Genomic DNA, 23,864 nt, shown 5'->3' on the forward strand with positions numbered 1-23,864 from the left:
CACACACAATATCTATATTACCTGTATGGCCCTTAGGATGTCACATGGGCTGCACCTGTTTGCTGATTAGGCCGCAAGTGGCCCGTGGGCTGTGGATTGAGCACCACGGGTCTAGTGTGAAAAAAAACAGGACTAAGATTCAGAAAAACTAAGTTTGATTTCTGGCTCTGCCACAGAATTGTTGGTACACCTTGGCCAAATAACTTAGCCATTCTATGTCTTTCTCCATTGGTGAAATGGGTCTGCTAATACTCACCTGTGGTGTCTCCCAAGGGTATTAGTGGTTGTTTTGTTTGTGAAATGTTCTGAGATGCTCTGATGAAAAACACTGCAGTATTGCAAAATATTTATGTATGTATTCTGTCTTGTCAGCTGATATGGCTAACATTGATGCCTTAAGACCTGTCCTTTTCTGTATTTGTATGTTAGTTCTAAGTGGTATTCTGCAGGACTGTAACTTACAGTTGTACAGATTTGGTAGAAGTGTCTTTAGATTTCCTCTTTAGCTTCATACAGCATTGAGTCATGAATGCCATATAATGTTATGAAATTATACCCAAATGAAATAGAAGTTTTACTACTTGGTTCTAAGCATGCACTGAGCAAGGCTTTCCTCACAGGAAATTTCATTTGAGAAGATTGTCTTGGTCCCATTTTCAGGTACAAAGATTATGGGTATCATATTGATTGTATGAGGACCAGACAAGAGGTTATCACTTCCCAACTTCTCCTGTTCAGTGGGTCAGAAAAGGAGCAGGCAGGGAACAGATTTCACTTCTCCCTGTCTCATCTTGATGGGGGACAGGAGGGACAAAAGGGAGAACTAGGCGAACATGTAATGTGGAAGCAACAGAAGGTGATGTACCACTGAGGGATTGAACCTGCTTGTGGGGACAGGGTATCTCAAATAGGAGAGTGCATGCAAAAATGTTGTCTAACAGAGGGAATTGCACTGTGGGGTGATGGTAGAGGCAGCATTCAATGGAAAAAGGTATATGGGATGGTGGCTGGATATCTCAGAAAAGAGAGCTAGGTGTCTCAGAGGGGTTGTATGGTGTCAGTGGGGTCTGAGTCACCTTCAAAGGAGAGGGAGAACAGAATAAGGAGGCAGAAGAATGCGTCTTGGAGTAAGACTGTTTGTCCGTTCGAGGGTATGAAAAAGGTGCTTCTTGAGGTGAAAATGGGAATGACATCTAAGTGACTCCACCTTTCCTGTAGAGCCTATGCACTCGCACCCCACGAACCCCATGTGCTCATTACCTGCTGCTTCTTTGAGTGATAGTCCCTATTGTATTCCACTGAGGGTTTGTGCATGCTCACCATGCATCCGGAGCCAGAGATTTTTAAAGTACTTGTGTGCATTGGTCTGCATTTGCACCCTTGGCTTGCCTCATCCTTTCGTCCGAGGTGATAAAAGATGGGCCAGACTGACCACTTCTCCAGTTCCTTCTCACCGCTGCATGATCCGGGTCAGAACCATTAGGCCATGTCTACACTTACAAGCTTACAGTGGCACACCTGTATCAATATATCTGTCCTACTATAAGAGCACTCGTTTAGCCATGGTATGCCGACGGGAGAGAGGTCTCCCGTCGACATAGTAAAAACAGTTCAACGTGCAGTGGTAGCTGTGTTGGCGGGAGAGCGCCAGAGCGCTTATGCTGGCAAAACTTATGTCGTTCAGAGGTGTGTGTTTTTTCACACCCCTGTGAAAGAAAGTTTTGCTGACATAAGTGCTAGTGTAGACTTGTCCTATGTGTCCTCTTCATGTGACACACTGAAAAAATCTACAGTTGTACATAGTTAGTTTTACAGTTTTTACTATTTTTATTGTTTTTGTTGTAGTTTTGAATAGTTTGATAGTTTTAGGAGTAGGATTTGGTAAGTATCTGAGGCACTCTTCGCCTATTGCTCCAGCAGCGTACACACTTCCACTAGCTCTGACAGTGCAGCCGATAGAACTGAGTTTTAGTCTTTGGAGGACTCGGATGAGGGTCAGGGACCGTCCATCCCTTCCCACCACCATGAGTACCAATGGAGGCCTTCCACATCATAGCAGTATCCTCAACTCCAGCAGCCACAGAGCCACTGGAGCCCTCCTCAGCACCTTCCAGAACCATCATGCTGGCCCTATGGGGATCCTGGCCCCAATACCCTCCATTGGAACCTGCCTGTTCCATTAGGGAGGCTTCACCTATTTCACTGTCTTGGGCGCCTTTGAGCTTGTAACCAGTAATGGGAGATGAGCCACTCAGTCCAGCTCAGACAGTATTGCTGGAACAGTTGAGATTCCTGTTGTCCTCTCCTGATGCAGCAGTGGCTTCAGCATCCCCCATCTTCTGATGACTACTGCCAGTTCCAGGATCTCTTGCATAGAGTAGCAGGTGAGCTTCATATTCCTCTGGAGGAGATCCAAGACACTGAGCATAAGCTGCTGGATATACTTCACTCATCAGAGCCAACCAGAGTTGCTCTTCCAATCAACAATGCCATTCTCGAGCCAGCTCTTGCAGTTTGACATACACTGGCCATATGTATACTTACCCCAAGGGAGGCAGAAAAAAAAGATATTATTTACTAGCCAAGGGGTCTAAATTTCTGTTTTCACACCCACTTCCCAATTCACTTGTGGTGCAGGCAGCAACGGAACAAACTAGGCAACAGCATCCATGCTCCACCCATCTGACAGGGAGGGCAAGTGACTGGACCTTTTAGGCTGCAAAATCTTCTCTTCAACCAGCTTTCAGTTCAGGATTTTGAATTATCAGTCATTACTTGCCAAATATGATTTTCTGAATTAGAGCAAATTGGAGGACTTTGTCAAAAAACTGCCACAACAGGACCTGGCCCGCTTTCAGGCAGTAATTGAGAAGGGGATGCTGGTAGCAAGACCTCGCTCCAATCAGCAGCAGATGTGGCAGGTACTTCATTATGCTCAGTGGCCACTGTCATCGTCAGGAGGGAGTCGTGGCTCCATTCCTCTGGTTTTCCCAGTGATATATAAAACATCATCGAAGACTTCCCTTTTGATGAATCCCATCTTTTCAAAAAGAAAATGGATGATTCCCTCCAGACCCTCAAGGATTTTAGAACTACATTCTGTTCCTTGGGTATTGCACACCAGCGCCAAAACGTAAGTTCTACTACCCACAGTCTGCACAGCATTGCAGAACTTCAGTTTTTCCATCAACAGCCTTACGAATCACCAAGAAAGCATCAGAAGAAAACCACAGTCAGGCAAAGAGAGTAGATGCTATTGTCTAATTGATGAGTTCAGTGGTTCCATAAGGGGAAATAAGGGTGGTTGTTTCTAAGGTAAATTCTCTTCTCATATGCAAAATTTGGAATGTTATAAATCACAGTAAAACAGCAGCATTTACAAGTAATACAAAAGTTATCCACCTTATGTTATTTATGCTCCTTTAACCTTTTTCTCCAGATCATTGAGACTGAAAATATGATGGACCGAATTGTGAATGGCTTGTCTGAGTCTAGTATCAAGGTGCGGCTATCTGCAGTCAGGTATGAACCTTCCTGGTCTAAATAAAATAATTTTCATTTGCTAAAAATTGTGATATCCGTCAAACACTAAAACTAACCTAAAGCAGTTTCTAGTCTCCGAAAATTCATCAAAGAAAGTAGTAAAATATTTCTTGGTGTTGTATTAATTATCACAAAATTCCTAGCTTTATCTGTGTGGAAAGAAACAATGAAAGCATTTCACAGACCTCATTTCACTTTTCTTTGTAGATGTTTGCACAGTTTGTCCCGGTCTGTGCAGCAGCTACGGACGAGTTTCCAGGATCATGCCGTATGGAAACCCTTAATGAAGGTGAGACGAAAAATAGCAAGAATTATACACTTGGAAGTGGATGTGATCTATTCATAAGTTACAATGTCTTTTTGTAGAATCTTAATAGGTATCACCTTGACATCTGATATGTGTGATCTTCTCTGGAGGCTTACAAATCAGCAAAAGCCCAGTAACAGCAGACAGTGTCGTTGCCTGCACTTTCTCTTTTGAAATGTAACACAATGTATTACAAAATAAGACAGACACTGAGACCCAGATTGTCCCTAGCCCTTACTCAGGAACATAGGAAAGGGCTCCCCTCTGTTTCCCTGCTCAGCCTATAACTGGCAACTGAAGTTGAGGCTGCCGCCGTGGAGAGGGGATATTGATCCTACATTCCAGCTGCTTTACTTTCCCAGGGAGCAGGATGCTGGAAGAGGCAGGGCCATGATATGAATAGAGCATTCGTCTTCAGCCTAATGCAAAATCTCTCTCTGTTCCTCATGGGGCAGTGCAGTGCACTGCTGCCTGTGGCACAACCCCCAAGTCCAGCCCCAGAAGCACCAGCCCCAAGGAGGAGAGGGGAAGCATGGCGTATGATTTTAAAATCAGGCTGCCTAAACGTAAACTAGAAGGAAAAATAGCGCGTATTGCATTGTCATATGCACTGCAGTTTATTGAACAACTTTGAGTGGTTGTGAAGAACGGGTTGTACTGAATTAGTGAAAAAGGAGAGAGGAAGACTAATTGTACTGTATATGCTGCTCTATCTATGGGAAAATGGCAGTTTCTGGAGGAGAGAATGGGCAAACCAACCAGAAACAGTGTGCAAGGCTAAGAGATTTTGTTCCTGTGATTTGCCTAGTTAAGCATAGAACAAAAGAGCAGATGCGCTGGTACAGGTGAGAGAGAGAATGAGGAAGCTGTCAGGCACTCTGTGCAGAGTGTGTCCTATTTCTACAGTTCCCCTTTTGCCCTCAAGTATGCAGCATGCCTAAGCTTATTGCATAGAAGCCAGTGTTGTTATACTGAATAGCTGACATCTGCATGAAAACCTGTTCAGTGCACAGCTTTGATCAAAAAGGCAAATAAAATATTATGGTACCTGAAGAAACGGATAGAGTACAGCACCTAGCACAATGGGGTCCTTGCCCATGACTAGCACTCTTAGGTACTTCTATAATACTACTAATAAATAATAATAATGAAAATATGTTGTTGTTGTGTAAATCATGATATAACCATACCTAAACAGTGTGTTCAGTTTTGGGCACTTGACCTCAAAAATCATTCAGCAGAAATAGGAAAGGTACAGAGAAGGGCAACAGAAATGAGTAGACAAATAGAAAGATTAGGGCCATATAGCTTAGAGAGTTGATGAATTAATGAAGAGATGGTGGAGGTATATAAAATAATTAATAATGTTAAAAAATCAGTCAAAAATTCCTGTTTACTATTTTTCATATTACTAGAACAAGGGGACACTCAATGAAATTAAAAGGTAGCAAATTTTAAACTGATAAAAGGGAAATTATCCTGTGGAACTCATTGCAAATCCTGAGTTTAACAGGATCCACAGCTAAGTTAGACAGGATAAAAATATGTAAAGGATATAAACTGTCCTGTTTCATGATATAAGCCAGGCAAGCATGTCAGCAACTTTAGCTTCAACACATCTTCAGAGATTGTGGAAGTGGCACAGAACCAAGAAGAGCCAGGAACTCTGACAACAAGGTACATAAGGGCTTGGAGAATGCAGGCCTTTGTTAAAGGCAGCAAGAGTACTGCCATTTTGAGAACTACCCTGGCTTTAGTTCGCAAGTGAAACAACACAAGTGTATCAGATCCAAAGGGGTTTCTGGACCAAGAGATGACTCTCAGCCAGTCTGGTTGATGCTTCAGCAGTGAGTGCTGGGCCTTAGAATCTTTTCTCTTGCTGCTGACTATGCCACCAAATGAGGGTATGTTGGTTTAATTGTGGATGACATTTGACCCTGACTTGGGGTGGGTGACTTTTGTGGAACAAAGTAGGACTTCTTTGCCCATTACCCCTCAGATTTCATTAGTGCTGGCTGCCTGGACAGTCTTGGGTCTTAGTTTTTGGGTTTGGCCTCACTGCCAACAGTGGAGTTTGCAAGGAGTATCAGGGAGTTTCAGATTCAAGACTCTTCCTTTGTAGGTCCTTATCCTCCAAGCCTACAGTCAGGGTCTCTCTTGTACTCCATCCGTAGACACATTAAGGTTTCTTGCAGGCAGGATTTATCTGCCTTGGGCATCTCTAGAACCTGGATACCTCATAGGACAACCACCTTTTCTTTATGAATTCTAAACTCCTTGGCCATATTGACCTCTAGTTTCCACAATTTGAGTCAGCCTTCTAACCTTCAACCTGTCACTGGGGATCTGTTCTGGGTCCAGTGTTGCTTGACATCTTTATTAATTACCTGGATGCCTACTGATCAAATTTGCAGGTGACACAAAGCTAGGGAGGCTTGCCAACACTTGGAGAATAGAGCTAAAATTCAAAGGGATCTTGATAAATTGAAGAATTGGGCTATCGACAACAAAATGAAATTCAATGAAGACAAATGTAAGGTGCTACATTTAGGGAACAAAAACCAAACGTGCAAATACAGAATGGGGGATAACTGGCTCTGCAACAGCACTGCCGAGAAGGATCTGGGAGTTGTGGTGGAACACAATCTCAACATGAGCCAACAGTGCAATGCTGTTGCAAAAAAAAAAAAAAAAGCAAATTCAATTGTGGGTTGCATAAACAGAGGCATACCATGCAAGTCCTGGGAGATAATACCACTGTACTCATGCTGGTTAGGCCTCGGCTGGAGTACTGTGTCCAATTTTGGTCACTGCTGTATGAAAAGGATGTAGAGAAACTGGAAAGGATCCAGAGGTGAGTGACAAAAATTATCAGAGGGATGGAATGTAAGTCATATGAGCAAAGGCTGGAGGAATTGGGTATGTTTAGTTTGGAAAAGAGGAGATTAAAGGGGAACGTGATAGCGGTCTTCAAATACTTGAAAGGCTGCTATAAGAAAGATAGAGAAAAGTTGTTCTCTTGTCACAGAGGACAGGACAAGAGGCAATGGGTTCAAATTACAGCATAGCAGATTTAGATTAAGTCTCAGGAAATAGTTCATAACTGTAAGAACAGTAGGACAATGGAACAAACTGCCTATTAGAAGTCATGGAATCTCCTTCACTTGAGATTTTCAAAAAGAGGCCAGATAGCCATCTGTCTTGGATGGTTTAGACACAACAAATCCTGCATCTTGGCAGGGGGTTAGACTAGATGACCTTTGTGGTCCCTTCGAACCTTATGGTTCTATGATTCTTTGTGACTATCAGCTCTTTTCCTCTTTTTAGGTGAAGACAGCAGTTTGATATTTTAGAACAATGGCAGGAGAACCTGGCCATCCATTCCAAAAAAGCCTTCTTGAGCCAGTCCATGATCTCTGGCTCAGCCTTGTTACCCATCCCTGTTCAAAAGGGAATATAAAATGTATCCACATCTTCAAAATGGATCTGACTGTTTTACTAGCATCCTGCTCTTGGTTGCTTATTGTATTTGTGACCACAGAAAGAGCTTCCCAGTCCATTGATCAGGAGAAAAATTTTAGGGATGGATTTGCTTGGTAGAAAGGAATGTCAGCAATATTGTAATTAGGAATTTCACGTTTTCAGGCATTTCTCCATTACCAAGCATTGGCTGTCTCTCTTGAACTGTGTCGAGGCAAATTCATTTCAGTAGCTTTAGAGGTACATTGTCTTAAACCCTACTTTTGGTTGACTTTCCTGTAACAATTCTGCCTTTGTCCCTTCAGTATATAAATTATGCCCACTTACATATGTAAGTTACACCACATTTTACATCACCTCTGACTTTGATCCTTGCCTTTAAGTTAATGGCTCACTAGTTCCCCCAGAAAAGAGAAGCTGCTTACTTTTGAACAATTGAGTGTAGTTATTCAGTCAACTTGAAAATCATGTTTGAAAAGGAAAATATTTCTGGCTAGTGGTAAATAAATGTACAGTCCTTCTGTCAAACATAAGTGGGCACACTCACCATGGCATGTGAGGGACTGAGGCCCACAGAAGGATGCCATTGGATTTATATCAGTCCTTTTGGCCTTATTCTCCACTGTCCTATACTTTACTTAGTGTGTGTATAAATGACTATCCAAGGTGCCAGACAGTGGAGAATCGGGTGCTTTTTTAACATTGTGTTGGCAGCTAATGGGGAAAACTTACTAGATTTTTTTATCCTACATCTCCTTTCCACAATACAGAGTGTGGAAATGTCTCCCGGTATATACTTGTTGTGATGTAGAGAAAAGGAAGTTTAATCTCAAAATGGTTACAAAAATAAATAGACATGGACAAGCCTTCCTTAAGATGATCAGCTGAAGTTGTTATGGCTGTATAGAGGGGAGAATAGGGGTCTACAAAGGGAACTTAGTTTAAAGTTGCGTATAAAAAGGGATCACAAGTTCATAGGTGATAGCAGCAACAGGAAAGAAAACAAACTACTGTAACAACAATAATAATAAAGGTCAGGTTAAGAAAATGGAATAATTTTGTCCTGGAGGCAAACAGTTAGAAATTTCGTGGCAGAATCTAATTTACTGGGATTCAAGAACAAAAGAGAGACAACAGATGTCGGCAGTATGTTGAGTGGAAATGGAATTTGAGGCTCATACTAGTTTTTGCTCATGCATAGGGCTGCAGCACACACACAGTTAGGGCTTAGGAAGGAATTATTGTCCACAAGGTCAAAAGGATTAAAAAAAGAAGGGTTTTTTTGGTTTGTTTTCCATTCTCTGGTGCATTGAACAGGTATCTTTCAATGGCAAGTGGAGTCTATTCCTTGCCACAGCAGAAGGGTGGGAATTGGACTGTACTGTCCCTGTCTTCTTCTTAAATAAAGTGTCCTGTTCTGCCAATATCTGTAAGCAGTAACAGATCACGAACAGAGAGATTGCTACATCTTGATCCCTCCTCTTCTCTGCCTGTGGCACACAATAGTTTAGTTTGCTCGGGGCTTGTAATATTTTGGTCTAATTCTGGTGGTTGGCTTGGTGTGGGCATGGTTAGGGGGGTGTTTAGTGGCCTGTGATATACAAGAGGTCAGAATAGATAACCTGGTGGTTCCTTCTGGCCTTAAACTCTGACTTCGTAAATCCCAGTTAAAACCACTCATTCTCCTTTGAATATGTATCCTTATAGAAGCTCCACTGTAGGATGTGCGTGTATCTGTGCACTCTTGACTAGAGACTGTAATTCCAGCTACTTGGGAGGCTGAGGCTAGCAGATCACTTTTGCTCAGGTGTTTTGGGCTGCAGTGTGCTATGGGAGTCGGGTGTGTGGTGCTGCTGACAGTCTGGCCAGCGGGTGGCTGAAGGAATGGCTAAAACAATAAGAAGGATATGTTGTGATCGGCGTTCTTTCTGTGAGGGCTGATGGACCAATCTGACAAGGTGACAGTAACTTGAGTTTTTTTAGATGTTTTGTCCCTATGGGTGCTCTCTCCCCTACCCTTCTTTCCCTCTGCTGTGGAGTCTTTGGCTTTGTAGTCTCTGGTTTCCCGAGTGAGAAGGAAATGAGTGGCAGCAAGTTTATGCCCTCGTATCAAAGCACGAGGTGCTGCTCTGTGCAGGTGTGGACCTGCAGACACTGCTTTCACAGTCTCCGGTCAAGAGTGCACAGATGCGTCCTCATCCTATTTTGGAGCACCCATAGGGACAAAACATCTTGAAGAACTCAAGTTACTGTATCGGTTAGTACCTTCTTTTCCCGCATTCAAGAAGGAAAAAGTGGTTTTTGGTTTTTTTTTACTTTTATAACCGTTAAATGTAAAAAAGCACAATGATTTAAGTAAACACACTTAAGGATTGTTCAAGCAAACTGATTTTGTAGCACTCTGTAATCACAGTAATCATATAGTGGTAGATAGTTGCAGTTTACACAAAGCCCCTTGTAGGACGCTGTTCAGAGTTGCCATTACCCCAAGGGAGAACATGCATCTCCAATGACTCATTCCCTCCTGGCCTGCTCAGTGCATCGAAGAGATGCATTTTGTGCACCATTCATGGTGTAGGATAGTGTAGATTGCTCCTCTTTGATGTGCCAGCTCCGTAGTCCACCGAAAAGGAAGAATGTGACTCTTTCAAAATTATTTGCTCCACAAATGAACAGCTATTATGGCCCATGTAAGAGCAGGACACATGAGTGGTGGGGAAGACTATCAGCTGCTCCACCCCACCTTCAAATAGACATCAGTGTCATGCAGATCACAATGCCTAAAGGCTTTTTTGTTCAAAAACTGCTGTACTTCAACAGGATGACTGTGGAGGTGAATTCCCAAATCCCAGCATAACCCTTCATTGCAGTACGAGAGCACAGTGGCTCATCTGGTGGCTCTTGCTAAGCAAAACAATAACTTTGTTTAAAAGTGGTCTTAGTCTTGTTCATAACAATTAATGGAGCTCCCCACTCTCCTCCTCGAGCCCTTAGGTTTTACAGAATGCTCCAGATGAAGTCCTGGTGGTAGCATCTTCCACACTATGCAACCTACTCCTTGAATTCTCCCCAAGCAAAGAGGTTGGTATTCACCTATCATTTCTTCTTATTGCTTGTTTAGTAGAACTGTGTGTTACAGCAATGACTTTTGAGTAAGCAAAGAAGTTTTTTAATCACTATCAGGTGATTATACAGTAGTTATAATGTTTGGATGATGCAATTTTATCATTGATAGGCTGTCAGTTAAAAAAAAAACCCTGTTAATTATTTAGTGATACGACAGACTAGGTGGTCCTATCTAAAGTAGTTAGATGTGGGTATGCTGTATGAGACCTAACTTTATTAATAGACTCTTCTTTTATAAGATTTTAAAACACTTTTCATTTATAAATGTGCCTTGTTGCCTGTGCTGTATCTGCTCTAGAGATAAATCAGATAACTTCAGTCTTCAGGGCTGTCAAGCCAACAACTTTCACAAGCTCTAGAATCTCTTCTTAAAAAAAACCCATCTAGTTAATTGCTGATAATTTTAGCAGATAAAATGCAGATCGAGGTGACAAGTGGGGAAGTGGGAGTATCTGCAAGGAAGGAATTGCAGAGGGAAGAACGTAGATGGCATACAAAAAAAGGGAGGAAGTAGAGAAAAAGAGAAGGTTGGGGAAGAAATAGAAACAAAGGGCAGGAATAATGTTGTCCCAATGAAGAACAGATATCGCCACTGAGTGATGCTGGGTATGACAATGAGGGACTGAATAAATAGTAAGTTATAATCATAACTAAAATCTGTTACTACATAAAGGCCAGAGGCTCTCCTTGATCTCTATGCAAATCTCTCTTCCACATCTGTGGCGTGAGGGGAGTATATAGTACTAGATTTATCTCTCGGCCCATGGGCCATAATTAAAAATGGACTTCAGTCTTCTCCAGAAGATAAGTTTGACAGCTGAGAGGTAAGCCATGTGTTTTACCTTCAGCAATTTGAGTTCATAGACTTGAAACCCAATCGTGCCTTCAGTCAACACAATGGCAAAACACTGTTGGCGTCACTGTGAGCAGAAATGGGCCGTAATTGCAGGAATGTGATTTCACCAGGCTGAACAAAAGTGAATGCTCAAGAAAGTTTTTTTATTAATTGCATTGTATAATGTATAGTGCACTGGCTTATATGAAGTACATTGTGCATTTCACCATGCAGTGTATGTGCTTCATGCATATCAATATATGTTGCACACAGTGTACAATATACATATTGCCGCCCAAGAAGTGTAGAGTATGGTTAGGATATTCTTTAGGCATTTCATTTTATAATGTATTCATTTTACTCTGATATATGCGTTTCTGTATTATAATGGGCAAAACATTCATCTTTTGGGCTATAATTTTCAGTATTTGATCTAAGCCCATAGGTGACATTTTTTTTAAGTTTGAAGAAAATCCCTTCATCTGTTCTGTGATGAGAAAGGGAAAAAACACTTCTCACATTATAAAGTAATTTCATCCACACATTTTTAAAGATGGCTACAAAAAAAGCGACTGATTAGCAACTTGAAACTTGATGTGGCCATACATAGTCCTTATTGAAAATGGTTAAAAATAAAGATGTTAAAAGCAGTTGAAAAAATGCTCCTCAGTATGTTCAGTAGTGATATGCCATAACTTTATCAGAGCTTAGTCTTCTTTGTGACCTCATTGCACATTTCTTGCCTCTACCATGGCTAGGGGATCAGACAGAGACTGTTGCACTCTGGCTGCTAATGGGTCCATTTATATGGGCTTCTCTTCCCCAAGAGATTTCATCATGTTTAGACTTCATCATGAGGAGCAGAATTAGCTAAAAAAAAAAATGAGCACAACTGACTGGTCAGTATAGACAATGACAAATAGTGCTCAGCATCATGTCAACAGGCTGTGCTTATAGCCTTATCTACAGTGACCAGTCAGCCAAGGGTACTGTGGTGTCAGCTAACTCCACTCCTCATAACATCTAAATGTGGTCAGATCTCCTGGTGAAGACAAGCCCTTTGATGGAGACTTTCTCCATGAAAAAATGTGCAAGTTTATGCAAATGTGTCTTTACTTAGACATGATTTGCCAAAATAAAAGGAGAGGCTGTTGTGAAATTCCTTCAGATAGGTATGGAATGCTTTGTTTTGTTTAACATACTCTGTATTTTCTTTTTTATTTGCAGCACTTTAATAATTATACATTAAATACCAACTACAGTAGCAAAAATAATTTTGTCTGTATATTTAGTTGAGCTGAGCTGGAGTAGGATTTTTTGGTGCATGAAAAATTCAGTGTGTCTGAGGTTTTTTGTTCTGTCCCAGAACAAAAAAAATCCTGGAATTTTCTATGAAATATCTTCCCAGCTGGCAGCCTGCCCACCCTTTCTCCAGGGTGGAGGGCAGCCCAGGGAGGCGATCAGATCAGGAACCAACTGCTAGGCTCTCCAGGATCCCCGGCTCCACAGCAACCATCCAGCCAGGGACTCTGGGAGTCCCAGCTCCAGCTCCTGCCTGACTTCCATCAGCATTTTGCCAAACTTAACAGTTTGGCAGCTCCAGTATTTAGCATCTTAATTCAGATCCTTATTTCAGTTGCCAAGGAGTATCAGCATACTTTTCACACTCTATTATAATAGTACCTTTTCAATATTGAGAGAAGTATTAATACCACTGCGGAGATAGTGTTTATTAGAAAAAAGCTAATGGGATACATTTAATCTCAATCAGGTGATAAAATTGACAGTTAAGTTTTTGCATATATGACATTTTATTACTGTTTGTTCCACATAATTTCAGAATAAACCATGTCACCCTAGATGTTTCATCTTTAAACTTGTAATGGTTAATCCATATTTGTAAATTAGCATTTGCCAAATCATGTCACAGCGGTGTTCTGCCAACCTGTAATGAAAGACCCTAGTATAAAGCACATATGCAAGCAAACAGAATTATGGGGCAAATTCTGCTTACATGTATACTGATGTAAATTCAGTGAAATTCACCCCTGTGTAAGGGGTCCTCACCTATTTTGAGGCCTTATGTGACACATAAATGGTGCAGAGGGCTTTTGAAGACCTTGTGCACAGGGTGAATATCCCTCAGTCTGGAGTAATTCCATTGACTGTGATGATATTATAGATTTACATACCTGAGGGAAGAATTTGACCTGTTTTTCCCATGACAACCTTAACCCTGAGTTTCCTGATTGTTGTGGACTGTAGCTTCTGTTTCATTTAGTAATCTGGGGCTTTCAAAATCCATCTGTTGGTATTTGTCCTATAACCTCATTGTCTGATATCACAAGCGCTTTGAGTTTTTCTCGCGTTGTCACTAGAAGTCTTAAGAGTTAGCCTTATTACACTTCGTTGTTCTTCTGTTGTTTGTATACGTGTTGAACTCACTGCATCTCAATGTGTCTTCATTAGTGAATGTGAAGAGCAAATACAGCCTGTTTAAATGCAATTAAAGACAGTGAAACCTGTCTTTTGTGTCTGCTCAAGGGATCAAAAATCAGTTGCTAATGAAGGTGGTCTTTTATTAAAGGTGCTTCACTACTAGCAGTCTATTGAGACCGAAGATTGTCTGAAAAGGGTGTGTGTGCATACACATTTCATTATAGTTATGTCTACAGTTCCTCAATAAATAACCAAGATCCACCTCAAGATAAACACAGTGTGCAGTACCACATTTGATAGTTCATAGATGTACATGTAAGTCCACTAAATTCATGGTGTTCTAAAACTGTGTTTTTTCCTGTTCATTTCAGCCTATTTTAGAATCAGGAGCCATAGAACTTCTATGTAGTTTAACCCAGAGTGAAAATCTTGCTTTGCGAGTGAATGGCATTTGGGCTTTAATGGTAAGTACTCACTCCAATGAAACATTGTTTATACAAACACCACACACAACTAGCCAACCACCAAAACACACTTCAAGGAAGGGAGATTCAGAGCTTTAGTTTTGACCATGAAGATCATACCAGTTACTAAAAATAACGTTGCAGAAGGTCAGCCTGCCTATATTTGTGACTATACAAGATAATAGTAATCTGTCCCTAAAAGTATATTAAGAACATAAGAACGGCCATACTGGGTCAGACCAATGGTCCCTCTGGACCAGTGTCCTGTTTTCTGACAGTAGCCAGTGTCAGATGCTTCAGAGGGAATGGGCCAGAATGGGGCAATTTGTAGTGATCCATCCCCTATCATCCAGTTCTAGTGTCTGACAGTTGGGTGAACTATTCATGTTGACTTCAAGCTCTCTTGTGTGGTAACCGCTAATTTAGATCCCATCATTTTGTATGTACAGCTGGGATTATTTGTTCCAATATGCATTACTTGTACTTATCAACATTGCATTTCATATGCCATTTTGTTACCAGTCACCCAGTTTAGTGAAATCCTTTTGTAACTCTTTGCAGTCAGCTTTCCACTTTTTGTAAGCCAGTACATAAAAAATGATCTTGCTGATATGTCTTTATATATGTATTCTTGGCAGTATAGTTATAGCCATAACAAACTATTGATGTAAGCTTCACAGTGTGGTAATTTCCAGCAAATAATAAAGTAAGTGTAAAATCCATGGAATTACGCGAAGAGTGTAAAATCAAGAGATCAAAGCAAGAATAAAATTCAAACCTTATATCAATTTCACTTGTACATGTCAGTCATGAGCTAATTGAACAGCATAACTGATTAGTTCAAAGGTAAGGCTATAGTTGGGTAAAAGTAAGAAGGAAGATTTAAAACAAGGGAAAATGGGTGAGCCTTTGGGACTTTGTCAGGGATGTGGAGATCCAAAAATGTCCTTCATAAGCTGTAGTTCTTCGAGTGCTTGTTCCTATGTGTAGTGTACTTGAGCGATTGCACATGCTTTCCATGAGCCCAGAACTGGAGAATTTTTCCTGAGTGTCTGTTTGGTCCACACATGCGCCCCCACTGTCCTCATGGTCTGCATCTTAGTTCCTTCTTACTTCTGATGATCTGGCATGGAGCTTCAATGTACGTGCCGATTTCTTCAGCTTCTGTCTGTAAATAAATTGTCATTAGGATAAATATTTGGGGATCTATCCTTAAGATTTGGGACAACTCCCCATGCTCCTGGGGTGAGGAGTGGTTCGTGTACACCACTACCTCTCTCCCTTTCCCCCCAGTCTTTCAGTAGTGGGAGGAGGAGTATGACAAAAATCCCCATAAGCCCTTCCTGGTAACTATCACGGTACCTGTCTGTACTGCCTGCAGGAAACATGTCCTGCCCATGTGCAGTATCTGCTGGTTGTTCCCAAGTAAGGCAAAGCAGTCAGGGGACTTCCAATTCCAAGCAATCCTCATGGAGAGGTACATGAGATGGGGACAGCCTGTGACCCAGGGAGACTTTTGTACATCAGTCTGAAGAAGGTAGGAGCAGCCTCTTGAGTTCAGCTCAGGCCAGTTCCAGGGCCCCTGCACCCCTTCCCTCATCAGCTTCAAGACAGGGCAGAAGGGAGATGCAAACACTCCCATAAAGACAAGAGGGAAAGTTCCACATCCAAGCCCTCTAAAAGGAGACAGAAGTCCCCCGTCCTGCACCAAGTCAGGAGACACCTTGTGCTCTGGACCCGGGTGTCTGCTTCTGAGAAGGACCAGCCCAGGACTTCATCAAAGGGCAAGACAGCACCACTCTCCCATACCAAAAGTGGTACTTCAGTGCCAGCACCTGTTCTGCATTGGCACGATCAGATCCAGCGCCTTCGGCATCAGTGTCCAAGTTACAGAAACTACTTCAGCCTGCTTCTCAGCAGCAGGTGGTCTAATCGTATTTATGGAACCAGAGTCGCTGATACTCTGGACTACTCCACCCACTTCCATGACATTAACCATTACCAATATCTCTGTGGTCCCACTCACCATCGCCATCTGATTCTGAACAAGAATTTGGTGGATAATCAGCTGAACGTGAGCTCCCAGTGCAACTCTGGGGCCAAATGGGCTAATGTAATCTTGGTTGGCAGATGTCCAGGTCGTATTAAGCAGTAGTAGGAAGGACTCTACTGGGAAATGCTACACAGCAAAGTGGAAAAGATTTATATTCTGGTCTGATCGATAAGGAATTTCCCCTTCACGGTCAGGAATCCTAGATGTACTAGGCTAGCCAATTATCCTTAAAATACATGGGACACTGGTGGCTATTAGTGCATTTCACCCACCTGTACATATCTACTTTATGTTTTCTCTCTCAGTCCCATTTCTGTTCCTGAAAGGCTTGGTTAGAGTCTTCCCTCCAGTGGCAAAGCTGATACCAGTCTGGGACATGACCCTGGTTTATCAACTCTGACTAAGGTGCTGTTTGAGCCTTCGGGATCTTGCTCTCTACTTCCTTTCCATGAAGGTAGAATTTATCGTCTCAATCATGTCAGCCAGAAGAGGTTGGGATCTGGGGGCACTCATGGCAGATCTCCCCATCCCGGTACAGTTTTCCACAAGGATAAGGCACTCATGAGACTCTACCAGAAGTTCCCCCCTAAGATGGTATCAGACTTTCACATCAGCCAAATTATCCATCTACCTGTGTTCTACCCTAAACCACATACCAGGCGGAAGGAGGTGATGTGTGTCTCCTTGGATATGCATAGGGACCTTGTGGTCTGCCTACAGAGAATGAAATTTTGGAAATCTCCTAGACTTTGTATCATTTATGGAATGGATGAAAGGAAAGGCCATTTCCACACAGAGGCTGTCAAAAAGGATCCAGAGATGCATCATTTTCTGTTATGAGATGAACAATGTCCCTCTTATGGGCAAAGTGAGAGCACATTCTATGACAGCCCAAGCAGCCTCAGTAGCCAGCCTCAAGGATGTCCCTTTCATTGACATCTGCTGAGCAATGACTTGGGGTTCTTTTGTGAGACATTCTACGCTGGTGCAGGAGGCTGCCTCAGATGTTTTCCTGGCCAGGGCGGTTCTGCAGTCTGTTGTGGCATTGGACTCTGGGTACCCGCCTCCTTGAAAAGACGCTGCCTGTGAATCACCTGAAGTGCACTACACCTAGGGACAATGCATTTCAAAGAACTCCAGATACTGCAAGGTGAGTAACATTTCCTTGCATTGCTTGCAGGGTTACTTTATCAAGAACGTATGCACAGCAGATGGTGGTAATTCTTCTGTAGACAGAATGGAAAGCACACTCTGAGAAAAATTAAGTGAAGGAGAAATGCTAATATGAAGTGTATGGCTCAGTTTTTCTGTATGTATCTGTCCTTCAGAACATGGCATTTCAAGCAGAACAAAAGATCAAAGCAGACATCTTACAAGGTTTGAGTACAGAACAATTATTCCAGTTACTCTCTGATTCAGATGTAAACGTGCTAATGAAAACTTTGGGACTGCTCAGAAATCTTCTGTCTACTCGCCCAGTAAGTAAAACCACAAACAGATCCTCCAGAAAAGTTGCCTTCCTAACGCTAACCCAGCATTCATAGATAATACATTGTAAATCCATAATGCATAATACTCTTTCCAGTGATCTAGTAGGTCTGAAAAGCAAATCCTCTTTAAGTTCATTTTTGAATATTATTGTTGAAACTGTGAGGCCTCCATTGTGCATTATTGAAGTATCTGAACACTGATGGTCATAAAAGACCACAATGAAGTGAAAATTTTTAATAAAGAGAATTCTGCATATCTAGCTGGAGCTTTATCACTAGTTATGTCCTCAGATACATACCAATACTTTTTTGTTGGATGTTTGATTCTGTTTGTGTTTAGAAAGGCTTTTGACAGACAGACAACACATTTTTGTAAACTCTGTTAAAAGTCTAGTTAACAGGAGGAGTGGTTTGTGTTTTGAAATGAACTTACAGTGCTTATGGGGATGCAGATATCTTAAGGATACCCATATTTCTCCTTACTTATGGCTTGTCTACACAATGCCAGTAGTGCACATTAAAGGCATGTGATTTGGAGCGCACACCAACATGCTGCGCTCTGACTACTCCATGTAGACTCTGCTGGCACAAACTAAGATACCTTGGTACCAAGGTGAACTGGATACCTTGAGCCAGCATAGCCTATGCTGGGCAGTTAGAGCACAGCATAATAGAGCACTCTATGGTGCACACAGCCAGTGCCATATAGACAAGCACCAAGTGTCTGAGCTATTTCATTTCTCTCTTATCTGTCATTTTAAAACATTCTTCAGCCTTTGATTTTGATCTTCTGGATTGTGCATTCACACAGTTCGTATATCCTTTTTACAGAATAGAATAAGATGATATAAGATTTAAGCACGTGAACTATTTTATGGCAAGAAGTAAAGTGCTTGAGATACAAATGGAGGATGAGCAAGAGGCCCATCTAGTGAAGAATAGACAAAAACTGCAATAAATATTTGGCAAGGTGGACTTCTATGTAGGAACATAGCCACCTGTAAAGTATGCTTCTATCATGAAAAGTGACACTGTAAAAAGTGCACATTTAGGTTCCAGAATCATTGATTTTCAATTTTCATATCAAATTAGCTCAATCTAAAAGTTAAAATATCTGTTTTTTAATTGCCCTGTAAACTCATCCTGAGCTAACAGTCAAACTGGTGTCTAAACCATCAGTTAAAGTGGTTTTGCAGCCCAAATTATGGCCCTAGCTATATCTGAGTAACTCTATATTCTTTCATAGATTTTTTTTTTTAAGACAAGAAAGGACCATTATAATTCTTTACTCTGAGCTTCTGCCATACCATATTCCACAGAATTTCACACTCAAACCCAATAACTTGTCACGGAACTGCAGTATTTTGGGTGGGTAGGTGGGGGTGGTTTTTAGATTTTTTTTCATATAGAAAAACCAAACTTAACTTTGATTCCGAGTGATGGAGAATTTACTGTATCTTTGGTAATTGTTCCAGTGCTTAATTACCCTCACTTAAAAATTTGCATTTTACAGCGAGTTTGAACTTTGCTGACTTCAGTTTCCAGCCACTGATGTTGTTATGCCTTTTTCTGCTAGATGAGTCCTCCTGTGTATCTCATGTCCTCCAAGCATAGGTGCTATAGACAATGATAAAGTCACCTGTAAAACTTCGCTTCAGTGAGCAAAATAGATTGAGCTGCTTAAATATCTCGCTGTGAGACAGATTTTCAGGCCACAAATCATTTTTTGTGGCTTTTCTCTGAACCCTCTCAGAATTTCAGTTTTGAAGTGCAGACCCCAGAACTTGACACAGTATTCCAGTACTGGTCTCACCAGTACTGTATACAGAACATAAGAACAGCCATAGTGTGCCAGACCAAAGGTCCATCTAGCCCAGTATCCTGTCTTCCAACAGTGGCCAGTGCCAGGTGCCCCAGAGGGAATGAACAGAACAGGTAATCATCAAGTGATCAATCCCCTGTTGCCCATTCCAAGCTTCTGGCAAACAAGAGGCTAGAGACACCATCCCTGCCCATCCTGGCTAATAGCAAAGTGATATCACTACACCTGTCTGCTGTTTCTCCCTTTTGTGGAAAGATCATGTTGACCCATTTAGCCACAGCATCACACTGAGTTCTCATGTTCATCAGGTTGTCAATTTATGACTCAAAGATCCTTCAGTGTTCAGATTATGCCCTCAGTGACAACTGTGTTGCTCTGGGGAAGTCAGTATTTAAATGTTCAACAGGCTTCAATGGAAATAGGATCAATCATATAGTTCCTTATTCTGCTCCCTGTGGCAATGGTTGGCTAAAGTAATGAAAAGAAATATAAATCCTGTTTTCTGCTGCAGTGGGTTCTCACATTTGTGATACCTTGCATAAAGGTACTGGCACCTAGAAATGCTGATAATTCCACTCATTTTCATAATAAAAATGTCCCTGTTTTTGTCCTTTTCTCTAGAAAATGTATACTAATTGTGTATCTATAATTGCTTTGGCAGCATATAGACCAGATAATGAGCACCCATGGAAAGCAGATCATGCAAGCAGTGACTCTTATTTTGGAAGGGGAGCACAATATCGAGGTCAAGGAGCAGGTATCCTTTACTGATTTGTGTGTTCTCTTAACTGGGTAAAAGTGTTGAGAAAGGTTTACGCTGTTGGCATTCATCATGGGTGTATTACTAACAGGTCTTCCCTTTTGGGGATCATAAATATTTTACCATGATATCTGTCAAATTAAATCCTATGAAACTAACAGCTGTGCTAATGACCAGACCGTCCATTTTTCTTCACTACTGGAAGCTTAAGCTTAGTATGGCTCTGAGTGTTATGGTGGGTATTTGAAGTAAGTTCAGAATAGTTTTAAACTCTGGGATACTGAATTATATACGTTTGGCTAAGATCAGGACTGTGTGCAGTAGAGCAGCAAGGATGTAAGAAATGGGGGGAGTCAGCACTTCCCACTAGGTAGGGCCAGGAGAGAGGGAAGAAGGTATCAATAGGACTGAAGGAAGAGTGAAAACATAGGGGGTCTCTCTCACGACCTACTGGTCTGTTGGATGACCTGCCCACTAATGCCACAGAGCACCAAGTGCTCTATCAATGATGCTTCTGTGGAAGTAGTGGGCCAGGTCACCCCACCTGTCCATTCTTCAGACCAGGGGATTCTTGTCTTCTGAGAAGACATTTGTAGGAAGTTTAAATTGTCTGTTTCCACTGGGAGGCGAGGAAAGAGGTAGCAAGTGATGGGGTATGCTAGGGTTGCCAAGGGGAAGCAGTGAGGCACCGTTCTGCTAATTTAGATGGACTATATGGGCTGTTAACAAGGTGTTAACATGACCTAGTCACTTTCCAGTTTTAAACAGGGTTTGGGGTTTGGTACACAGATCCCTCAGCCCACTTAGCAAACAGTCTAATAAAAATCATTTTGACCTTTCATTAAAGATACAGAAAAGAATGAAAAACAGTTAAAGCATTTGAAATGTGAAGTATTAAATAAGGCTTTGATTTTAACATCATCCCTGGTTCCTTTAGCTGCAGAGAATCTTTAGAAGGAAAATCCCCCTGCTTGATAGTCTCTTAAATGGTAATAACTGACCTTTTGCGGGGAAAGAGAAGAAGTTAGGTGAGATGGGCTGAAGCTGTTGTTGAAGTCCAGTCCCATTTCCTAGTAGACGAAACAAGAGACACACACAAAGGGGGGAGAGAAAAGAACAGCAAAGACAGAAAATACAGCTTCTCTCTCTGATGTTGACTCTCCCTTGCATCCTCACTGCTGGAGAAACACAGGCACAGCACAGTCTTATCAGCCACTCTAAAATTTGGCATATTTTTGCCACCGTCAGACCATTCAGGACGTTGTGTTTAGTTGCCTCTTTCAGTTCACAGGCTTACAGCAGTGTTGCAAAATATGTGCGGCCAGCTAAATCAGACTCTTCTTAGACAGAAGGAAAAAGGAGGGTTAGGAAAGAGAAGAAATAAGATGGGGGAGGAAAAGGACACATGGACGGTGGAGGGTAGGGGAGGAAGAGAAACTCTCTCACATACCAGGCTGTTTGGGATTTAACTGGAGCTGGTGGAGGTGGCAGTGACTCTGTCTGGTCTGGTCTGGTAACTACATCTCTCAGAATTAGGACAAGGAAGGTCCAGGGTCCCAGAAGATTGCAGGTTGGAAGGGATGCCATGATGGTGAAGCTTGCTCTAGGGTAGTGAATTTTTCTCCCAGAAGTTTCTTTAAGGACCTAAAAAGGGATTGATGTATGGAATAGCCCATCCACTCATTATTTTGTCATCCAATTAGGTCTAGTTTCCGACACGCCAATTTTGGCTCATTGATTTTTGATCTCATGTTTTTCTTGGTTACCAGTCATGGTCCTAACACAGTCCTTGAATTATATCAATAGGCCTTTTTGTTTGGGCTAATTCAGAGTTTGTCTCCCTTTTGCAATTCTTCCCATCAACATTTAACATTATAGGTTATCGTTATGCTTTATATAAACTTTGATTCACTTTTTACAATTGAGCTCATAGAGTAAATTTGTAGACCCATTTATCACAACAGAGAGTACAGTGTGTCCCTTAAAGGTGGTGATTTTGGGGGGAAGCAGCATGAGGAGAATGAGAAGGGAGGTGGGAGGGGGAATGCAAAAATGCAGGGAGGAGGAAATGCAGGGGAAAGGTGGCACTAATTGAGGGAGAGGTTGAGGTACTGCAAGGTGTGAATGGGAGGGGTATGTGCTGGATGTGAGGGATGCAGCAGCAGGTAAGAGAGGAAAGGGGGCTTTTGCTTGGGGAGATAGGTGAGAGGGTGGCTGGGAGTTTACCAGGGTAGTGTGAAAGAGAGAGGAGTGAACTTACCTGTGAAATGGTGTCTCTGCCAATGGACATGCTGCAGGGATCACGCAGAGAGTCCACGAGGAGGAAAGTTAGAGACTGAAGGAAGGAGAGAGGCAGCTTTGATGCTCCCCAATGGCTGCTTTTATCTTTGGTGTGTTGGTGATGGTGGTGGCAACAAGGGTAATCATATATGCAGCCAAATTTGGACATTGCTGAATCCCCCATAGGCCCAGAACAAGCCAAAGCCAGAAGGGCTTTTACTAATAACGAGCAAAAGAGACACTATAGAGAAAGTAGTTTCTTAATAAATAAGGCACGAGATTAAATTAATGATTCTGAAATAGCTGATGATGATCATCTGTTTTTTCAAATGTATAGAAGAAGATAGAGATCTTGATAATAAGGAAGCCATAAATAACTCACAGACATAGCTTTTGATAAAGGCAGATAAGGGAACATTTGAACATATGCAACTCAGTGGCTGGAATGGCCTGCATCTCAGGTGGTTCAGGGAATTGGCTAATCAACGTATGAAACCTCTGAATTGTTTTTGAAAAGTAATGGATAACTAGGAAAGTATTATACGAAAGGGTTGGAGAAGAGCACATAAACTATAATTTATAAGGGCCTTATCCTAAGAAGTGCTGAGCACCCTCAGCTCCATGAACTCTTCTCAGGAGATGCTCAGCATCTAGGGGCTTGTTTTCACTGCACAGTTAACTCAGTGTAACTTAAGTCCCATCCACACTCAAACTCTCAACGCGGGTGTAGTGGTACTTTTAACTCGAGTTGGTTGGACTGTCAGGATAGAGACTAAACCTCAAGTCAGCTGCTAACACAATCGCTCTGAGGCGTGAGCCCAGGCTAGCTCCATTTGGGTTCTAGTCCTCCAGTGTTTTCCCACAGTTCCCCCAGGTGCCCAGAAAGGACAGACAAGTTCTTTCACAATTCACTGGGAAAGAACTCCTGGAGTATTTTAACTTAGTTCAATGCAAGTAACCAAGAGATATGACCCCAAAAGTCTTTGCACCACACATGAGTGAGTCTGGACACAGAAGCTTGGGTGTTATTTTGCAGCATGGCTGCTCTCACTTGAGCTAGACTAACTCAAGAGTTGTTACTCAAGTGTAGATAATGCAAGAGAAACGTGCAGTGAAGATAGACCCTTGCATGATTAGACTGGTGAAGAACTTCTCAAAAGAGTTTGGGCAAACAATCTCCCAACCCCATCACTTGCATCATTTAAAATGAGTCTGGGCAAAGCAATAGATTATGTATGACAGGGAACAGCCTCTGCCTCCCATGG

The 23,864-nt window shown here is 41.9% G+C and overlaps 1 protein-coding gene across 6 annotated transcripts in view; it reads left to right on the plus strand.

Moving 5' to 3' along the window:
• ARMC8 (armadillo repeat containing 8) overlaps positions 1–23,864 on the plus strand; it is a 199,406-nt gene that overhangs the window by 147,848 nt on the left and 27,694 nt on the right. For all 6 annotated transcript variants that reach the window (XM_030576125.1, XM_030576122.1, XM_030576120.1 and 3 more), the window contains 6 exons: positions 3,440–3,522; positions 3,751–3,832; positions 10,325–10,411; positions 14,102–14,194; positions 17,576–17,725; positions 20,221–20,316. In XM_030576125.1, coding sequence (XP_030431985.1) covers positions 3,440–3,522; positions 3,751–3,832; positions 10,325–10,411; positions 14,102–14,194; positions 17,576–17,725; positions 20,221–20,316 — 591 coding nt within the window. The remainder of the gene's footprint in view (positions 1–3,439; positions 3,523–3,750; positions 3,833–10,324; positions 10,412–14,101; positions 14,195–17,575; positions 17,726–20,220; positions 20,317–23,864) is intronic.

Source organism: Gopherus evgoodei, chromosome 9 (genome assembly GCF_007399415.2).
Source record: "Gopherus evgoodei ecotype Sinaloan lineage chromosome 9, rGopEvg1_v1.p, whole genome shotgun sequence".
NCBI classification, from domain to species: domain Eukaryota; kingdom Metazoa; phylum Chordata; order Testudines; family Testudinidae; genus Gopherus; species Gopherus evgoodei.